We start from the raw sequence: 18,833 nt of genomic DNA on the forward strand, positions 1-18,833 counted from the left end.
TGAAGAAATTTTTCTTAATATCCAATCTAAACCTCCCCTGGTGTAACTTGAGGCTATTTCCTGTTGCCCTATTGCCTGTTATTTGGGAAAAGAGACCAACTCCCCCCTTGCTACAACCTCCTTTCAGGTAGCTGTAGAGAACAATAAGGTCTCCCCTTGACTTCCTTTTCTCCAGGCTAAACAACCCCAGTTCCCTCAGCTGCTCCTTATAAGACTTGTGCTCCAGACCCCTCACCAGCTTTGTTGCCCTTCTCTGGACATGTTCCAGAATCTCAATGTCTGTCTTGTGGTGAGGGGCCCAAAACTGAACACGTTACTCAAGGTGTGGCCTCACCAGCGCTGAGTACAGGGGGACGATCGCTCCCCTAGTCCTGCTCACCACACTATTTCTGATACAGGCCAGGAGGCCATGCTAATACACGCCAGAATATGCTACTGCCTTGTATGTGAAAATCGTTTGGGCATCCCAGGGACTTGTGGCAGTCCAGAATGATGGTAATGGTTAGTGATGCTTCATTTCTCTTGTGTACTGCTGCGGGCAACTACAGCACCAAGACTTTCCCCATTTTTATGGGGCAAAATACAAACCCTTTGTGTGATAGAAATGCCGATGCCATAGTGCCAGTTCAAAAAATGATCATCTGGATTATTTATGCAGAATATAATGAGACTTGCTGGTAATTCCTCTGTAGGTTTATAGTATTCTAAACTGGCAATCTAGTAAATTGTTTTTTTTAATGTGTTTGGGGAAGTAATGTTTAAATGAGAACAATTCTCATGGAGTTAGTATTGAGCAGTTGTTGCCAGTAGTACAGCTCACTTGAGGGGGTGGAAAAATGATTTGATATTCTTTGCTTCTGTGGGTTCATTTCCTCCTTTGCAGTCACATTCAGACAAGCATCCTATCTCCGAGAGCTGGTATAAACCTTGGGACTAGTTGGGTGTTGACATAAATAATGTGATGCAGAGAACTCAATTTCTCCCAAAACATAGAAATACCTCATTTTTTTTTTTTAATTAAGATTCCTAAAAAAAAATACCCCATGTATTTGTGCTCATTGAAAACCAATGCCTTGGCATGTCTTCCCCCGCTTTATTTCACAGGAATTGAGTTCACGTATGTGATTCAGCAGGTATGTAATATTACTTATCCCTTCCCGTATCTACTGAGCAGGCAGGTAACACACCTTAGACACAGCATGAGCTTTCTTGTACGTTTTTTGTTCCACTGCTGCATCAGCACTCATCAAGCCAGACACATATCAAACCTTATCGAAGGGTAAGAGGGTGATTTCTGATTTCAAAACTGCTTTTTATCTGTGTTCCAAACAATCAATTTGCTTATTCAGGTATCAGGCTGCTAGGGATGGGGGCTTTGTCTTTTGGGTGCAGCAGCTTCAAGGAAATGTAAAGGCAGTAGACATTGTGGTGAGCTGGAGGGTATGAGTGGTTAAGGCTGTTTTGAGGAGAGAGACTAGAAAGCTGGACTGCAAGGGCCAGGTTGTTGTCCTAGTTTCTGTTCTAACAATGAGAAAAATATGTAATTAAACCTCTAAGTATTTGAATAAGCTGCAGTGAGCACCAATGACTGTGAGAATATGATAAGCAAACTTTGAAAATACAGCATATGAGCACTGCCCAAGCAGCATGTGTCCTTGGGAACCACAAATGTTGACCCAAGCGCTGAGCACCGCTTCCTAGCTACGTGCCATGCCAGAAGCTGCTGTGTAGCTACCACTGCCAAGGATGGCATTTTAGCATCAAAGCTTGGCACTCTCCAGTCTCTCTGTAGTCTCACTACTTGGTATTGCAGCACTTCCAGCAATTAGAGGGTCTGTAACCGTTGCTATTGCAATAGTTTTCTTCCTAAAGCCAAAATATATTAAAAAACAAATACATAAGATCATTTACAAATTCACATTGGAGTTTACATAAATACTAGGTGTTAGGTCAAAAATAAATCATTCTCTAGAACAGGTCCTGGATATATCTTAACTTACTGTAGACACTTTTTGACCTACTACTATAAAGTTTTTGGCATGTGATTTCTCGATGGGCTTAAGCAGATGTAAATATAGTCTGCTACCAGAAGATGAAATCCCATCTTCTTGCTGCTTCTGCTATTTATCTTCTCCTCTGCTTATTTAGTTTTCAGCCTCCCAGGTGGCTAATCTGCCTGCTGGTCACAAGCCCTGCCACCAACACAAAGGCGGCAGCAGGAATACATGAGTGGAAGTAGAAGAGCAAGATGGCAACCTTAGGTTGATTCTTCATGAAACCTTACTTTGAGATCTTTGTTTTCTTATTTAACAAGCATTTTACATATGAAAGACTATGTTAATTCTGATTATTTTTTTTTAAGGCAGACTGTGTTTATTAATTGTAGAGGTTGTTGAAAAATGCTGCATTTTGAGAAAAGCATTGAACATGTATTAGCAAGGCAAAAAAACATGTTTCAAAAGTTTGTTCCCTTTCATGTGATCCTCACTCACTTAGAAAAAGAAGGTATGACAAGGAAAAATGTGATGAAGCAAAAAAAAAGTTGATCTCTTTTTTATTGAATTTGAAGATTACACTGCTTTAAACTATGTGTGTCTTAAGAAATCTCAACCAGTAATGATATCAGTAAGGAAAAGAGCTAATTTTTCAATAGGTGAATGGTGCTGAATATTAACATTTGCACTAGCTTTATAGGTTAGATCAGAATGGTTTAGTGTTATCTCTGAAAACTTAGCATGATGGATGACTATTATTGCACTGTTTTGACCCTTTAATCAAGTCAACGGCAAGAAAATGGTCAGGCTCTTTCTACTGCTTTGCTGAAGTGTTCTATAGTCAGGTTGAATTTCCTGGCAAAAGTATCACCTCAGGAAGCAGCTGACAAGGAGTTCCGTTCTCACAAAATAGGCTCAATGGGAGGACAGGTTTTTTTTTTACAGTACAGCTGCAGATAAATCAGATCGCACAAATTTGGCTGCCTTCTGGGGCTGCCTATTCTGCTTGGTTCAGTTATATACCTCCCAGAGAAGGCCTTGAGAAAACACGCTCTGTCATCAAAAAATTATTCACCTTTCTGGCCTTTCTTAGGCTGGTGGGGCAGGCACCTTCAGATCTGACCTGCCATCTGCAACTCTGACCAAACTCTGTTGACCTCCACAGCTGCAGAGTTGAGGACATTTCCCTTGCAAGTAATTGGGAGGATCAGCCTAACAACTGGGAAAGTGTTGGCTCTGAGAGCTTGGTGGCACACAGACGGCCAGAGGTTTCTGGCATTGCGGCTTAGCGAGTACCAAGGTGCTGGTGGGGCTTTCAGCTGTCCTTTTGTGAGCTGCCGCTGAATTACAGAGTTCATCGTTCATTACGGTACATCAGTTCCAGTTGGTTTGCATGTACACATTCAAAAGCCACGTGGCTGCACCTTAATTAGCCAAGGAGTTACGAGAACCTTGAGAACCACTAATCTTAGCAGCTGATGCCTATATGCCTCACTTGAGAAGTCATCTGAGAGCTGTAATTCTCTCAGGCTCTCAGCACTGATCTGCTTAGAGCTCCTGTAGGAGATCTTGAACGCTGGGCAGAAAAGAATTTCATGGACTAGATGTCACTCACGGTAAGACTCAAACACATCACAGAGACTTTTTGTTTTAAAACACAGGAAAAGAACTCAAAAAGGTCTTATTAGATAGATAACATAAAAACAACATAATTTGATGAAATATGCCTCTGAGCTGCTTGTGTCTACATCCTTAAGTACAAACAACCCTGCAGCTTTTTAGTTTAACACTCAAGTCAGCTAAGTAAATTACCATTTCTTCAGAAGAAAGGTTGTCTTTGACGGTTTCTCTCACTAGAAAATTGTCCTTTTCTTCTAAGACCCTTTCTATGCATCACAGCTGTCTTTGTTTCATGGGCAGCTCCATTCCCAAAAGAACTGCAGGCACTTCTCCCTGCTTTTCTAGCTCAGGCAAGTCAGTTCTCTGGATCCAGCTTTCCACAGCAGCCTTCCAGGAAGCATCTTTTACCAGACAATGTCTTAGGTGACACCTGCTTATTTTTGCAGGGTTCCAGAGCTGGTGTGAGGGTCTGTAGAAGCTTCTGTATGGTCTGTCACAGATAACACAGTCTGTGATTGAATTTGCTTGAATACTATTGTAAATTAGCAAACTAAAATTGATCATGCTTCCTGGGTTGGTCCTGGAAATTATTTTTTCTCACAGCTATTTTTACAATGTTTTGCATTTCATTTTGTTATTGATAATTGTCCACTGTAGCAATTTAACACCTTTTCTTTGGTCTCTTTCTGTGCTGTCACATCTTTTTCCTAACAGGAATAATAAATACAAGTTCCTAATGGCTGAAAGCTATTAATTTTGTTTTCTTGCACTCTTAAACTTCCCTACATGGCTTGAAGTAATTGTTATATTTCCTGAAAATACTGTGTGTGTCCACCCACCATGTATTTTGTCTTTTGCTGGCTAAGTGTATAACTGTGACTGAACACAAGAAGGGAGAATGTAGCAGAAGGCAGGACTTCCTCTTCCATTGGCACAGGCAGGGAGGAAAACACACAGGGAGGAAAACACCAGAAATGTGGACATCAGGTTTGAACTGAAAATGCCCATTCGGTATATGATCCAGCAGTAAACAAATCTGTCACCCGCTGTTTAGAAAGAAATGGTCTGTAAATCAAAACAAGGATTTGATCAGAGTCGTTTTGAAAACATCTGATGTGTAAAGGCAGACATTTGTAAACTCCTGAATTCTCAACATCACAGATCCATACCACAGGCAAGGAGGTTTGGGCAGGGTGCTGTGTCCGCTGGAACACTTGTAGTGCTAGTACTTTCTGAAACAGTACTTCTCTGCTTTGGATAAAGCAGGTGAATCTATATTGTGAAACTTAGTAACATGGTAATAAACACCAACTTCTCTGTATCTTAACTTTTTCAGAGGAGCAAAATATAAGTAACTGCTACAGTGAAGATTCCAGGTTAAATAATTCTGGAATATGTGCTGGAATGATACATTCCTATTTTTAAATATGGGAATTCTGTATTGCATGTGAAAGAAGACTAGCAAGGATTCTTTTTCTGCAATGGTGTTGAACTGGTATTGCAGAAAACTCCTGGAAAATAACTACACACAGGTACAATTTCTTCTTAATTAGCCTGAATTAAAGCAATGGAGAGGGGAAGATAGATCAATGCTGCAGCAAGATGTTTTGGTATTAGGATTCTTGAATTAATTCAGTTGATTCGAGATGCAAATTATATTACCACTTGATATTGAAAATAATCAGAACAGAGATATGTGAGATACCAGTACTACAGTCTTGTCAAAGCTCTATAGCATTCTGAACCAAATCCGAGTCTGCAGCAGGGGGCAGAAAAGATGAAGTGCTGACAAGCCAGGAAATGCACAGTATCAAGAAAAAGGTCCTGTGTCCAACTGAAACAGTATGTTAACTCATATGATATAGATTGTGAAATGCCAAGAGAAAATCTGGTCCCCTCACAGTTTAGAAAATGGACTAAATAAGAGCAGCTGTGTGGGTAAATATTTCTCCCATACTTCAACATTAAATTGTTAGCTGATCTTTATCAGTTTTAACAAAAGAAATCTTTCACAAGTTAGACAAGGCCTAGGAAGTAGCAGCCAAGGGATATTTTCTGTCAGTTTGTTAAGCCAATAGTTTAAATCGAATGGAGTTATTAATTGCTGGAATGCAAAAGGACCTTTCTTTTTTGGGGCTGTTCCATTTTGTGACTCTCCTGTTTACCCTACCCCAACTCTACAACATCTCTCTTGCCCCAGCTATGACTGAGGAGATTTAATAAGGCAAAGATAATGAGAAATACAAAACATGCAATTAAATCTCATTACATGAATGCATTCTGGGGAAAAAAAAAAAAAGTAAAATATTGGAAACAGATTTCTCTAGAGAGCAACAGCAATTTTAAACAGCAGAAAGCAAAACAGTGCAATCCGTGTGGCATTATAGCCATGCTCCCAGGGAAAACCTCTGTCCGGTTAAACCACATGACAGAAGGCAACCCACAGGAAATCACGAGTTGCCTATCTTATTTCACAGCTGGATGAATGCTGTTCAGCATAGTTTTCAATTACAGAGGTGCTGTGGCAAAAGCTGTGGAATTTAAGTTTTATGTGAGACATATGGATGAAAGTCAAGTTGTCCTTCAGTTATAATTGTGGTGTAACTGGGTCTTAGGGATGTCCCTGTATGCACACTCAGTGCGCTAAACTCATTAACTCCCTGGGTGGTCCAGGAACTCCTCTGCTAGTCCCTTGCACAGAAGAGACACTCAACTGAGCAAAGACAAGGTGACAGACCCAGCTCCTCACCACCTCCACAACAAAGGATTTGACTAACTCTTGCAGGAGATCTTCAGGTGGGAATTTCAGACAGTTCTAAGCATTCCTCCCAGGCAGCTCCTGCTGTGCCAAGGCAAATTGCTGCGTCTAACTGTGTCATTTAACATCCTGGGTGAAAAATCTGGCCCTGTCAGAGACTCCTTGTAGTTCCTGCTGCAGAACTGATCAGATTGCACGCAGATAAGATGCTTGTAAACAGTCTGTAGAAACTGTTCCTGTAGATGCAGAAATGGTCACACAGGACAGTCATTTTGTACATAGTTAATACAATACGACATTTTAATTTAAAATAATCTATAGCAATGGATAATGCACGTGCTGAATTAGTTGCACAGGGTCAGGGGCTAGGTGGGATGTGAGAACTCAGCAGAGAAGCAGGGGAGTCTTGTCTGATCCAGTGACTCAGGTCGCTACCCAGACTGCGACCAACCGGCTTGGCTGGGAGATCTGAACAGTACCCTATGCCAAGATCCCAATCATTATTTTTGGTAAACAAACACTCTGTCTGTTTTTTCTGCAAAATTGCTCAGCCAAAAAACAAATCAGCGCATCCATCCAAGAAACACGCTGCATTTAACAATTAGTCTTTGTCCAGATAAGTCCAATGATTTTCAAAATAAATTAGTTAGCCCTGCTAGAAGTGATCAGTTCAGTACAAGCTACATTAGAAAATTCTTTGTTCTCCCTTGTTTGAAATATTAGAGAGGACTAAATATTAACAGCTGTCTATGCCTTGCCAGATTTTACCAAAATACGAGTTTTGAAGCACTTGGCTTGTCATTTTGGTCACAGTAGTATTACAATAAATCTAACAGTAGACTGTAATTCAATTAGACTGCAATTCAGTACTATTAACCATTCTGCAGAACAGTGCACATAGCAGTGCCACTTGCAACTATTCCTTAAAAAAACACAACCCTCACATGTAACATGAACTGAGTCAGAAGGCAAAACTTTTCACTATATGCCTTTTATGATGAGACTAATATTTTAATATCTAAGTGTAGACACAAGATAACTGAATAATTATGTAGATTCTGTTTGAACAGTATGTTTACTCCCTAAATATTGAGTGTGATCACCTGAGTATTGTGCAATGAAAAACAAAGAAAATCAGCTGCTACGTACCACCACCTTTAGCAGAGATACAGAACTGATCCTGTATATTCCCCTAGGCTCCCTCTTTGCAAGCCAAAAATCACTGTGGGTGCAAATCTTATTTCCATGACAGCAAGGGCCCACAACAGTTGAGAAGACTGACTTATTTTAAACTGCCCCAGTAGTATTCAGCTGATCATCTCTGAATTTATTAAGACCATTTAACAGCCAATTTAATCTCTGGTTTAATCTCAGGGTTTGCCTGAAAGATGAAATTGGGTCATTGTATTTATAGCAAAATCGTAAAACCTTGTATAAAGTGTATCACTTGCTCTCTATACTGCATTGTTCTAATCCCTGCAAATACCTGCTATCTGTCTATTTGCAGGACTAGAGCTAATCTGTTTATGATACTTGCCACTCCTAATTATTAGGATATCTAGGAGTCCTATTTCAGTAGAAGATTATTTATGGAAAGGTGGTTATTACAAGACAGAAGGTGGATATTGACATGGAAGAGCTATTTTTCTTTATTTGACCGTGAGAAATTGCTTGAACTCATGACTGCACCTTTTCCTCTATTCAATGGCATTACTAATACTTTGAATTTTAAGAAGATAGTTGTAAGAACCAATTTATTGAAATCTGAATACACTCTCAAGGATGACTATATAAAGGTGCATATTCTTATTCAGCAGATCTGCTCCCTGTAGGTATTTAATCACAGTTAGTACCCAACTTTAACAAAGTACTAGACCTCACACGTACCCTCTTGCATGACTTCAATGAAGCCTTTAATATGAGGCCAACATGCATTTAAGCTGGTCCTGCAACTGAAAAAAGAAAAAAAAATATATTCTCCTTCTTCCCTGGGATATTATTCGTGACCTCACAATCCCTCCTGTGCCGTGCCGTGCCAGCACAAGTATTTGGTTCCCTGCAGTGACCCAGATAGGGTATCACTGATCTAGCTGAAAACTAACCTTTCAGCTGCATCAGTTCACTATAGGACTGCAGAAATGTTTTTGTTCATATACCACAGTATTTGTTGGATGCAAGAACGAGCATTCAAGGAGAGACGCACAGACTGCTTTTTGTGGGAACAATGACCTAAAGGCACACCAAACTGCAACCTGAAGATACATTCATTCATGCTCCAGCCAGCCACAAACTAAAACAACCTTTTTTAACAATATTTTGCTGGGGTAAAATGCCTTTTACCAGGGCCTATGTCTGTAAGCCCAACACAGCAAAGAAAAAAAAGTGACATTCTAATCACTTACATGACTTATTACCTGAATTATTTACACGTATTGTAATCAGGCAAGCTGGATAAACTCATTCACGGTGATGAAGTAATACTGTCATTAAGGGAATCAACTGAACACACACAGACTTTGTAACTCGTATGTCACCTTTGAGATCGTTACTGGTAATAATGAAAAATAAACCAGCTAAAAAAAGAAGACAAGACTCTGTCAGCCAAATCCGTTCTTTGTTCAGCTAGCCAGTGAATGGTTCATTCAGCTGTTCTATCACAAAGGAGGAGCTGGAGCAGAGATGAGGAAAAGGGACCCTGGCCAGAGCTGCTGCTGAAAGTGCATATGCAGAGAATGGTGTTCAAAACCCCAGGTAGAATCTACAGAGCTGGCAGAAAAATCCTTGTTATCACTTGAAACAAATATGGAATCATGACAGAAAAAAGCAAAACCTGTTTAAGTTCTGAGATTTTCTTTTTGTTTGTAATCTTAATACATACTACTTGTTCCAAACCCAGTTTCTTGGTAGATCTCTTTTTCATGTCTTTTACATTCCATTTCCTGGGAATTTATGTCTGCTGAGGGAGTGATTAATTAATCAAGAAAAAAGTGATTAATTACTATAGGTATAGCTATTGTGAGAGAATTACCATAGCTGTTCATAAATTATATTAATGGTTTTGTCCCCCAAAGGAATAACAAAGCTAGATCAGAGAAGATGGATGTAACCATACTTCTGAACAGCTCTCAGCAAATTCTTTTTTTTCCCCCTCTCCCATAGTTCTTTGCTCCAGCTAAAAGATACTTCCTTTAGAATAACCATGCTAGAAGCAACCCAAGGAAAAGTCTGGCTTGGAATATGAGCTGTTTTATGAGAAGTCATTCTTCACTGAATACATAAAACCATCCAAACATAAGATATAAAAAATTAGCTAGAGGACTTCCCTTCTGCCTCAAATGTAATTCGGTACATTTAATCATAATCATGTGGCATACAACATAAGCTTTTGAGAAAAAGAAAATTAATGAGAACAGCTATATAAAGTCATTTCAAGGACACTTTTAGCTCAGTATCTTGCCTAAAATGGCAGTCAACAACAGATGCCTAAAGAAGAATGTCAGAATAAAGCAGTCATATAATGCATCTTCCCTGGCAATTGCACACAGCTTCTGGCAGTGTGGTTCAGGGACTTTCTGAACCAGAGGTGATATCTTGGTATTTAATAACTGTTAAGAGACATATTCATGGAAAAAATCCTATCTTTTTGGACTAATGTAACTTCTAGTATCCTTAACATCCGAAAACAGACAGTTTCACAACTTAGCTGTACTTTAAGCACTTTATATTCTTGTAAATGCTTTTGTTTTCAATCTTCTACTTGATAATTGTGTTCAATGCCCTCTAGGTCTTGTATTAGAAAACACATTCAGTCTGCGTTCACCTTTTCTGTGCCACTCATGACTTCATACACCTCTGTTGTATGCCTCCTTAGTTATAGTCTGTTGAATTACTACTATCTGTGTAAACAGTTCCTTATCTTTGGTAGTCTTTGTCACTCATCTGTGTGTTTTTACTATTCCAAGAGCACGTTCCAAGTGACTCAAGAATATGGAAACAAGAAAAAAATAAGTGTTTCGGAGCATAAGGATTTATAGACTTGAACACATGGAAAAACCTGCTCTTCAGATGTCCTTGCTCATTGCAGGGGGTTCGACTAGATGACCTCTAAAGGTCCCTTCCAACCCAAACTCCTCTATGATTCTATGATTCAGCCAGCTGAAAAAGGCTGAAGTCATGTGTCAGTATTGTCCTTCATTAAGCTCAGGTAAAACCAACTTGGTTTCCATACACCCCACATACACACACTTTCACTTTATTTTTCTAACACTCTCCTGGAGGCTGAGGCAGGGACTCTAGCGCTGCTGTCTAAAATCTAAAGGTGATGTAGGCAAAATTAAATGTAATAACTTTTTAATGCACAGGTTGAACCTTTCTTTAAGGTAAGGGCACCTTCCAATCAGCCCCTGCTGAAACTGCCAAATCTCTCACAAAGCCATCCTGGTGTGGTACAGCACTCTGTCAACTTTGAAGGCCAACAGCCTTAGAACCAAGCAACAAGACTCAGGTTTGTTCCTTTTAATTTTATGCACTGGCCTAAGTCACCAGAGTTACTAGCAGTTACCGTAATTCCCTCTGAACTCTTTCCTTGAGCTAGTCATTTCTTACTGTGTGGGATTTTAGGGAGATTAATCTCTGCAGTAAGATGAATCACGTGTCTAAAATTAGATAGGATGGCAAGGTCAAGCACTGAAGAACATTCATCTTATTCCTCATTAAGGCTCAAGCGCATTTGCAAAATCATCTCAAACAGCTAAGTTCTGCTCTCCCAACACCCACAAACCACTTGCAAAATTTTCAACAGTAACAATGGTTACACAAGACTACTAAAAGTGGTCTAAATGCTGCCATGTTTGAGAAGGAAGGTCACAAGCAACTGGAGTCACTGCTGACTGAAACAGTGCCATACTTGGAGGGAGTGTTTGCTTCCTACTTGCAGTAGAGTCATTCGGCACTAAAAAACCCCTGCACCGGTACTTTGGCTATTGATTGCCCAAGATGAAACTTCCCATTCCTCAACACGATCACAGAGAAGCTAACAAAGCTCAGCTGTAGGATGATTCAATTAAAGCAAGGTTGGCAGTCAAAGCATGGCAAGGTATCTCACTTCATTGGCCACTGAGGACCCAATTAGGTGTCTAATCAGAGTTATCTATGGCCAAAGTTTCCTCTGTGTCCTTACCCTGCCATCTCAGAGGGTTTGGGGTCTGCTTCTTTCATTCCTGTGTCATGTTTTGCAGTCTTATCTGGGTGTTTCCTATACCCCTGGACACTTCAGAGCACGCTACATGCTTCTATAAGGCCTTAAGAGGTGGGTCACTGTGGAAAACCAACAACTTGTCAATCTTTTACAATGGGAAGGTCATGGCAAATTTTCATATTTGTCTCCATCTCTATATTCCCAGCCAGCCAACCCTGACTTGTTGATACCTTTGTTGGCTTTAGCAGCCTGCTGGCCATCCTCACTGAAAAATAACACCAGCAAGCAGGAGTTTGGGGAAGGGATCCTCGCCACACCCCTGCTCTCGAAGGGACGGGAAGAGTCCACACAGCAACGGGAGAGAAAAAAAAAAAAAAAAAAGAGGGTCAAATCAAAGGAGCATTGATCTTCGAGGGAAGGCAAGAGGGCCTGCTAGCTCACAGAACTGAGCCGACAAATGGCTGCAAGTGACTCGCAGCCACAGCTCTGCAGCTCACACAGGTGCGCCAAAGGGACACTGGCAGCGCAGGCCGCACGCACCGGGAGCTCACGGACGGTGAAACGCCCACCCCCGGGCGCCTGCAGGGCCGAGACCCCGGCCTTGAAAGCAGGCTCCTGGGGCGCCGAAACCCCGTCCCTGCAAGCCGGACCCTCAGCTTCCCGCCCCACCGCCGACCCACCGGGAAAAGAACCGCCTCCGCCCGCTCGCCACACGCCCCAGCCCCACCCTCCCTTGGCGGCCGTTGGCGCCTGCGCGCGCGGGCCGTTGGTGTCTGCGCGGGGTCAGTTCCTGGTGCGAACGCGGCCGCGTCCCCGGCGCTCCGGGCCCGGTGATGGAGGCGCTGCGGCTGTGGCCGCTGTGGCTGCAAGTCTTGGCGCTGGTGTGGGGCCGCGGTGGGGTGGGGCTGGCGCGCCTCACCGCCACGGCTCCGCCAGCACCGGCGCAAGGTAAGGAGGGGCGGGGAGCCGCGGGGCAGCGCGCAGCCCTTCCCTTCCCTTCCTCCCCGCGGAGGGGCTCGCCCGTGGGTGCGGGCTGTGGGGCCTTTCCCGCGGTGTTTCTCTGTGGAGGGCCGCGCTCGCTCTCGAGCAGGGCTGCGGGAGGGACGAGCCCCCGCTCGCCCCGAGGCCTGCAGGCGCCGAGCGGCCGCCCGGGAGCGCCTTCCGGAGAGGTGGCGGAGCGCGGGGCTTTGCCTCGGCCCTGGGAGCAGGCCGGTCCCCTGAGGAGGGAGGGCAGTCACCGGCGGGACAGGACAGGCAGCCGGCTCCCGGGGGGGCGGCCGGCTGGCTCACAGCTTCCGACCAAGGGAAGGGGCGACGGCAGTAGGGTTGGTACTGCCGGCCGGCCTGCGGGGCCGTGGGGTTATCGGGAGCTCTGCTGCAAAGAGACAGCATTCGCCTGGGTTTTTTCTGCCCTGACTGATGATGAGGAGTGTGGCTTGGAAGGAGAAGCTGACAGAGATGCTCTTGCTATCTTGTTTGTTGTGTTGGAGTAGTTTATCTCGTAGCTGCTTTTGGAAAGCGGTTGGTGAAGCTCGTCCTCAAATTTGGTTGCCGTTAACAGATGTGACCAGGAAGGTGCTCATCAGGTTAGTTTGCATTAAATTAGGGTATCTCAAGTAGACCTTGACATGTGTGTTTAGAGTCCAGTTTGAGGTGTTTCATTTCTTTTATGGAAGGGTTTGTACTTCCTTTTCAAGTATCTTAACTCTGTGAGACAACTAACTTGAAGCAGAAGAGGAGAGAGCTGTAAAAAGCTATTAGAGAAGAAAGAACAAAAAGCAGGCCTGCTAATAACTGCAAGTTAATTAACATAATCAAAAACAAAGAGCAAAGAGTTTGGTTGGAGCCAAAAATTGGGCTGAATTGGTAGTGGAGCTGCTTATGGATTCCCTAGGGAAGAAGTTTTCACACAATGTTACTCTTATCTGAGTTTAGGAACTTGCTCATGATATTAAGTTGGTTGTTGATATGGAGAAGAATTGTGATACTGTACAGAAAGCTGTAGGTGACCTCAAAGGAATAAATATTAAAAATAAGGTTAAAGTGAGGAATAAAAGATGGATTGTTATGCCATGTGACTAGTATTATTTTAATCTTAAAACGGAAAAAAGGAGGGAGGTAGACTTCATGACTGTCGGAGGCATATCAGTTACTGAAGTGATGTTCTTGTGGAGAAAGGGATGGCAGTTTTATGGTAGCTTTGCAGGACTGTGGGACCTTGTATGCCATCCTGCTAAATATCCCACAAGTTCAGCACCTGAGTTCAACAGGGCTGGACTGGTACAAAGCAGGGCTACAAAAGCTGTATTGTTCCCTATTTCAGAAAATGCCAAGAAGAGTATGGCTTTAATTGCTGGAGCAGGAGGAAGGTTGAGGGGGAATAAGAGTACTTGGAGAAAGTACTCATACTGGTAGGAGGGAACAGCTGTTTAAGAACAGTGTTGCCCTGAGAATGAGGGTAGAGAACAAATTAAAATAAACTAGTTATGAATAAGCTTAGTGTAGATGTTGAAAGGTTTGTGACTGTCTGAGCAGTTGCACTGTTCTAGTTTTTTTTTAGTGGAATATGAGTTCCCTTCCATTACTCACTGATCTTAAGGTTGTATGGCAGTCATCAATCCTCAGTGCGTGCTGGTGCTGTCTTTCTAAAAAAAAAAAATAAAAAAAAAATCTCTTCATGTGCTACCTTCATGCACAAGTACATATTGGAAAGAGGAGGGGGGAAAGATGTTTTTAAAAAAAAAAAAAAACAAACAAGTTTTATTGTCAGTTCTATTCTGTTTTATGTGTATTTTGTGGAGGAACAGCTTTTGTTCTGTACTTGTGCATTGATACCCTGGTCCATGACTATGTCTGCTAGACAGTGAGATCATACAGATAATTGGTGGACAGTTAACTTGGTACAATTCCTGTATGTGTGGGCAGCATTCTCATTGGGAAAAAAAAAAGTGTGCATGGACAGTAATGGCATTTTCTTATCTTTCGAGAATATAATCTTCATACAGCTACAGTTCACTCTGTACAAGGTGTTACACTAAACTATTTTGGTAAAAATTACACCACTTACCAAAGTAATGCTTCCACAGCTTGGTAAATCAGGCTTAATGTGTAAAAATGATTTCTCATTTTATGATGTTACGTCATTAATGCTGTTGTTCTATGTCAATATAGAAGGAATGATTATGTTTGATAAATGCTGTTTAAAATACAACATGAATTGGTTTTGGTAGTGATGCTATGGCTTATGTTTATATTTTTCCTCGATAAAGATAATACAGTAGTCCCTTGAAATATTAGAGGGAGACTGTCAACTTAATAGCTGTTTAAATTAAAAAAAAAAAAAAAGAAAATTCAAAGTGTTTTTGTTTAATGTGCTGGTACACATAATATTTTATCAAGGTGGATTGGAGGGGCTGTTTGGGTTTTTCTTCTTTTTCAGTTTAACAGGTGTTTTATTCTATCTTCTGCTTTTGTGGAGAACACCGTATCTGGTGGAAAATTTACATATCTAAGTTATGTGACCCAGAGAAATATGTAAAGCAGAATGGAAAAAAATATTTTTTCAATTACTCATAGTAAAGTTAAATTTTGTAACAGCAGTACATAAAGATGTTTTGATTTTTGAGATATATGTTGTGATATATTTTGAAGCATTTTCATTAAGACTCTTCTATGCTGTTCTTAAGAATAAAGATAAATAATAGAAGTCTAATTTTTTTATAATTGAAGCTCCTGTCTTTTTGGTTATATGCCAATATAGGTTATCAGCTATAATATGTCAGTAGGAAGGCAGTTAAAGAAGATAAACAGCATGAAAAGCTTGCGATATTACCTCTTTTGATAAGAATCTGAGGAACGTTACATTTCTTCACTTTACTGTAGATGGTTCAGTTACTGAAAATGTAACTTAAACCATGTTTTTAGAAGTCCTTGGTGTATTTGCATGCTTCTGGCACTACCTTGCTAATTAGTGTTCCGAAAACTGGTTTGTTCAGGTGTTTTATATCGAAAATGTAATGAAGTGTTTGTATAATAAGCTTGGTGGTACTCCATGTGGAATAATCCCATTTGAAAATTTTTGAGTTTAAACTGAGAACTATTTCTGAGTCTGCTTTTCGTGTTTTGTTTTGTTTTGTTTTTTTTTTCCTTGAATTTGTATATGGGCCTTATACTTAGGCTGTTTCTCAATTAATTGGTACCAGGTAAACTGGTAAGTAGTTTTTCTATACAGATATTTTAATTAAAGCTCAATATACCGGTCCATAAAATACATTTAATGTTAATAATTAGTACCAGAAAAGTATAATATTGAATTATGAAAAGAAAGTATTGAAATTTGTAGTTGTCTCAAAACATGCCAATAATTTAGGTCAAATTGGTAACTGCTTTTGACTAATGTGGTTATTCATTAAAAGTAAAATTGGATTACTAATTTGGATATATTTGTCCTTTGTGTTTATGATATGTGGAAATAATCGAAAGTTAATATCATTAAATAGTATTAAAAATTATCGTAGGTATTACAATTATTGGAAGAAAAATTCAGGTTCAGACCAGGAGAGCAGACTCCCCCTCATCTGTCAAGTAGTTCATCTAGGTCAAGCCTATGGCATGTAGGTGGTCCTGTAGGCAACAAATTATGTCTACGTTGTGGATAAAAAAGACAGGTCTTAAGATGATAAGCATTCAGTACTTCTAAATGAAAGTGACAGCCTTTGGCTGGAATCCTCTGGAAATGTGAACACCAGTAAATACTTACTTTTTTAGGACAGGAGATGTTTTGGGTTTTTTTAAATCCAAAGAAAGTAGGAATCAAGTACTTCTGCATCACTTGGCTTTTCAAACTTATGTTTGAATTCTTGTTGACCTCTTACAGAATAACTGCGTCCTATGTTTGGAGATATTTTTTTATTATTTAAAATCATGTTATCTGGAGAGTTTTATCTTTTAAAAACTTTTCCCCCCAGAAAGCAGTTAATATCTATGGAAGGGGGACCAACCGTAGGCAACAGTCAGCTTTTACTAGGCTTCCAAAGCTGCAAAACTTGAAATGTTCTCTAAATTGAAGTATAAAAGTCTTATTAGAACTTCAGCAGATACAGGGAGGCTCTTGCCTTGTGTCTCCTATTCTGTCCTTAGAGAAAGCAAATTGAAGTTAAAGGTGAGCTTGAATTGTTTCTATGACTATGTCAGAGGGCAAACTTAAATGCTTTGTATCTCTGTTTGCTACAGTTCTCCTGATATGGAATTATTGAGCTTTCATTACTTCAGTCACAATTGTTTCTTGTACCTAGAAGTAGAAAAAAGAAAAGGCTAAATATTTAATGTTAAATGCTTGATGTTGCTGAGTAAAGATAAATATATAATCTCTGTGTATTGGGTTTTTTGTAGCATGTTCAGAGTTTTCCCAGAGGTCCTGTGAAGAATGTCTAAGAAATGTTTCGGTAAGATCTTTAACATCCATTTTGATTGTTGCAAATTTGGTGATTTTTCCACTTAATATGAAGTCAAGTTGTTAGGATTGCTTGACTGTTTGGTGGGGTTTTTGTGTTGTTTGTGTTTTTTGGTTTTTTTTTATGGTGAATCTAGTCAAACTACCCATAATTAAAAGGAAGTCAAGATCAGTCAGTTCTAGTATCTGATATTACTTAACAGTCAACTGATGGTCTGCTTTCCCTCAGTCACAGTCAGTGCCAGTGTGCTTTCACTTTGCTAGGGTTACTCGATGATTTGGTCACTCAGGGTCTTTCTTTGGAGATGACAGACGGTGTACAATCCAGGCTTCCAGTTTGTGTGTGCTCGGTGATTTCATAGCACAACTGAGCAAGTTAATGTTGATGCTGGTTTAGACTCATCCTCATTTTGCAAGCAGCACTTAGGTAAATTTTTATCTTATGAAAGGGCTAAATAAACTGAATCTTATGTGGCTACAATGTCTTGCATTTCTTGTATGCTGAGTAGGAGAACTGGGAAATTAATGTAAATCAACTAGAAGTGTCTTTCTCCAGAGATGCCCCAAGCAATGCATTTAACTGAGACAGACTGGATCAGTGCTTTGTAGATGTTCAGACATGTCGACCTCTCCACTGACTACTTCAGACTGTAAATGCCAAGTCTGCCAAGCTGGGTCACTGTTCTGGTAGCAAGTGCTTAGATTTCCAATGACATTGCAATAAGGCAGACACTTAATAGGAGTTGTTTCTCTGTCCTTTGCTCAAAACCTTTTTAGCTCCGCAATAGGGGTCATGATAAGTATGCACAAGGTGTCTGTCCCTGCAGAGTAGAAGAAACTCCCATATTTAAAGTGAGTTTTTGTCTTGAATTCCAACTTCAGATGTCACTGAAAAGAAACATTTCAGGAGTCTTTAAGTTACATAAGTTACTGCAAAACTTCCTCACTAAGGAAAATTGAGAAATATCTGTACTTACCTGTTTTATGCTTGTCTTATGCATCTTTTGGCTTTTTAATGGAAAAATATTAATTGCCTTCTATTGATGTGGTCATTGTGTGTTGTCAGACCTGTATATTTGTTGTCATAAGCATGACATTGTGTAAAGAACTCTTCATCTTCAAAATTGTAAAGTAGGAAGTGGAAAATATGGGTCATTAAAGATTAAATGTTCAGCACTACCGCTGGTGTGACCATCACTTCAGATAAGTGCTGCTGCTACTGCCACGGATACATGAGCACAACTTTTATTAACCTGAGAGCTGTGTGTGTTCACCTTGTGAGAAAAATTAACCCTTTAGCTGTGTTTCTGTACTGAAGATACTAACAGAGTTAGGGATACGTTATTTTCAGAATCTGTCAAACCAATGACAGTGTCTAGGCTTGTTTTGGTGGCAGAATGATGGCTGATTCAGGGCAACTGCTTCAATAGCATCAGTGTTAACCTTGAAGAAAGGAGTTTAGACTTGATTCAGACAATTTGTACATACGTTGGGGGGGGGGGAAGCTACAGAACAAAGCCATTAACATTTGTGTGAGCAATACAAAAGCAAAACATTGCTGAAACTACTTTAATTGCTTCAGTAGAAAAAAAAGTCAAGTTTTCATATTGGTGATAATATAGATAGCAGCAACATATAAAAATGACAGAGTCATTTTTATGGACACATTTATCATTTTTATGGACATTTATCACAATGGGCAGAGTCCAGTTGGAGGCCGGTAACCAGCGGAGTGCCTCAAGGGTCGGTACTGGGGCCCATATTATTCAATATATTCATTAATGATTTAGATGAGGGAATTGAGTGTACTAT

General features: G+C 40.5%; 1 protein-coding gene across 1 annotated transcript in view; it reads left to right on the top strand.

The window, feature by feature from the left end:
• Positions 1–12,356: 12,356 nt before the first annotated feature.
• The window catches only part of PTTG1IP2 (PTTG1IP family member 2), a 35,016-nt gene continuing 28,539 nt past the window's right edge, over positions 12,357–18,833 (top strand). The window contains exons 1-2 of the mRNA XM_082499026.1: positions 12,357–12,517; positions 16,961–17,013. Coding sequence (XP_082355152.1) covers positions 12,403–12,517; positions 16,961–17,013 — 168 coding nt within the window. The 5' untranslated portion in view covers positions 12,357–12,402. The remainder of the gene's footprint in view (positions 12,518–16,960; positions 17,014–18,833) is intronic.

The sequence above is a fragment of the Vanellus vanellus genome, assembly GCF_965231255.1.
Source record: "Vanellus vanellus genome assembly, chromosome: 2".
Classification (NCBI taxonomy): Eukaryota; Metazoa; Chordata; class Aves; order Charadriiformes; family Charadriidae; genus Vanellus; species Vanellus vanellus.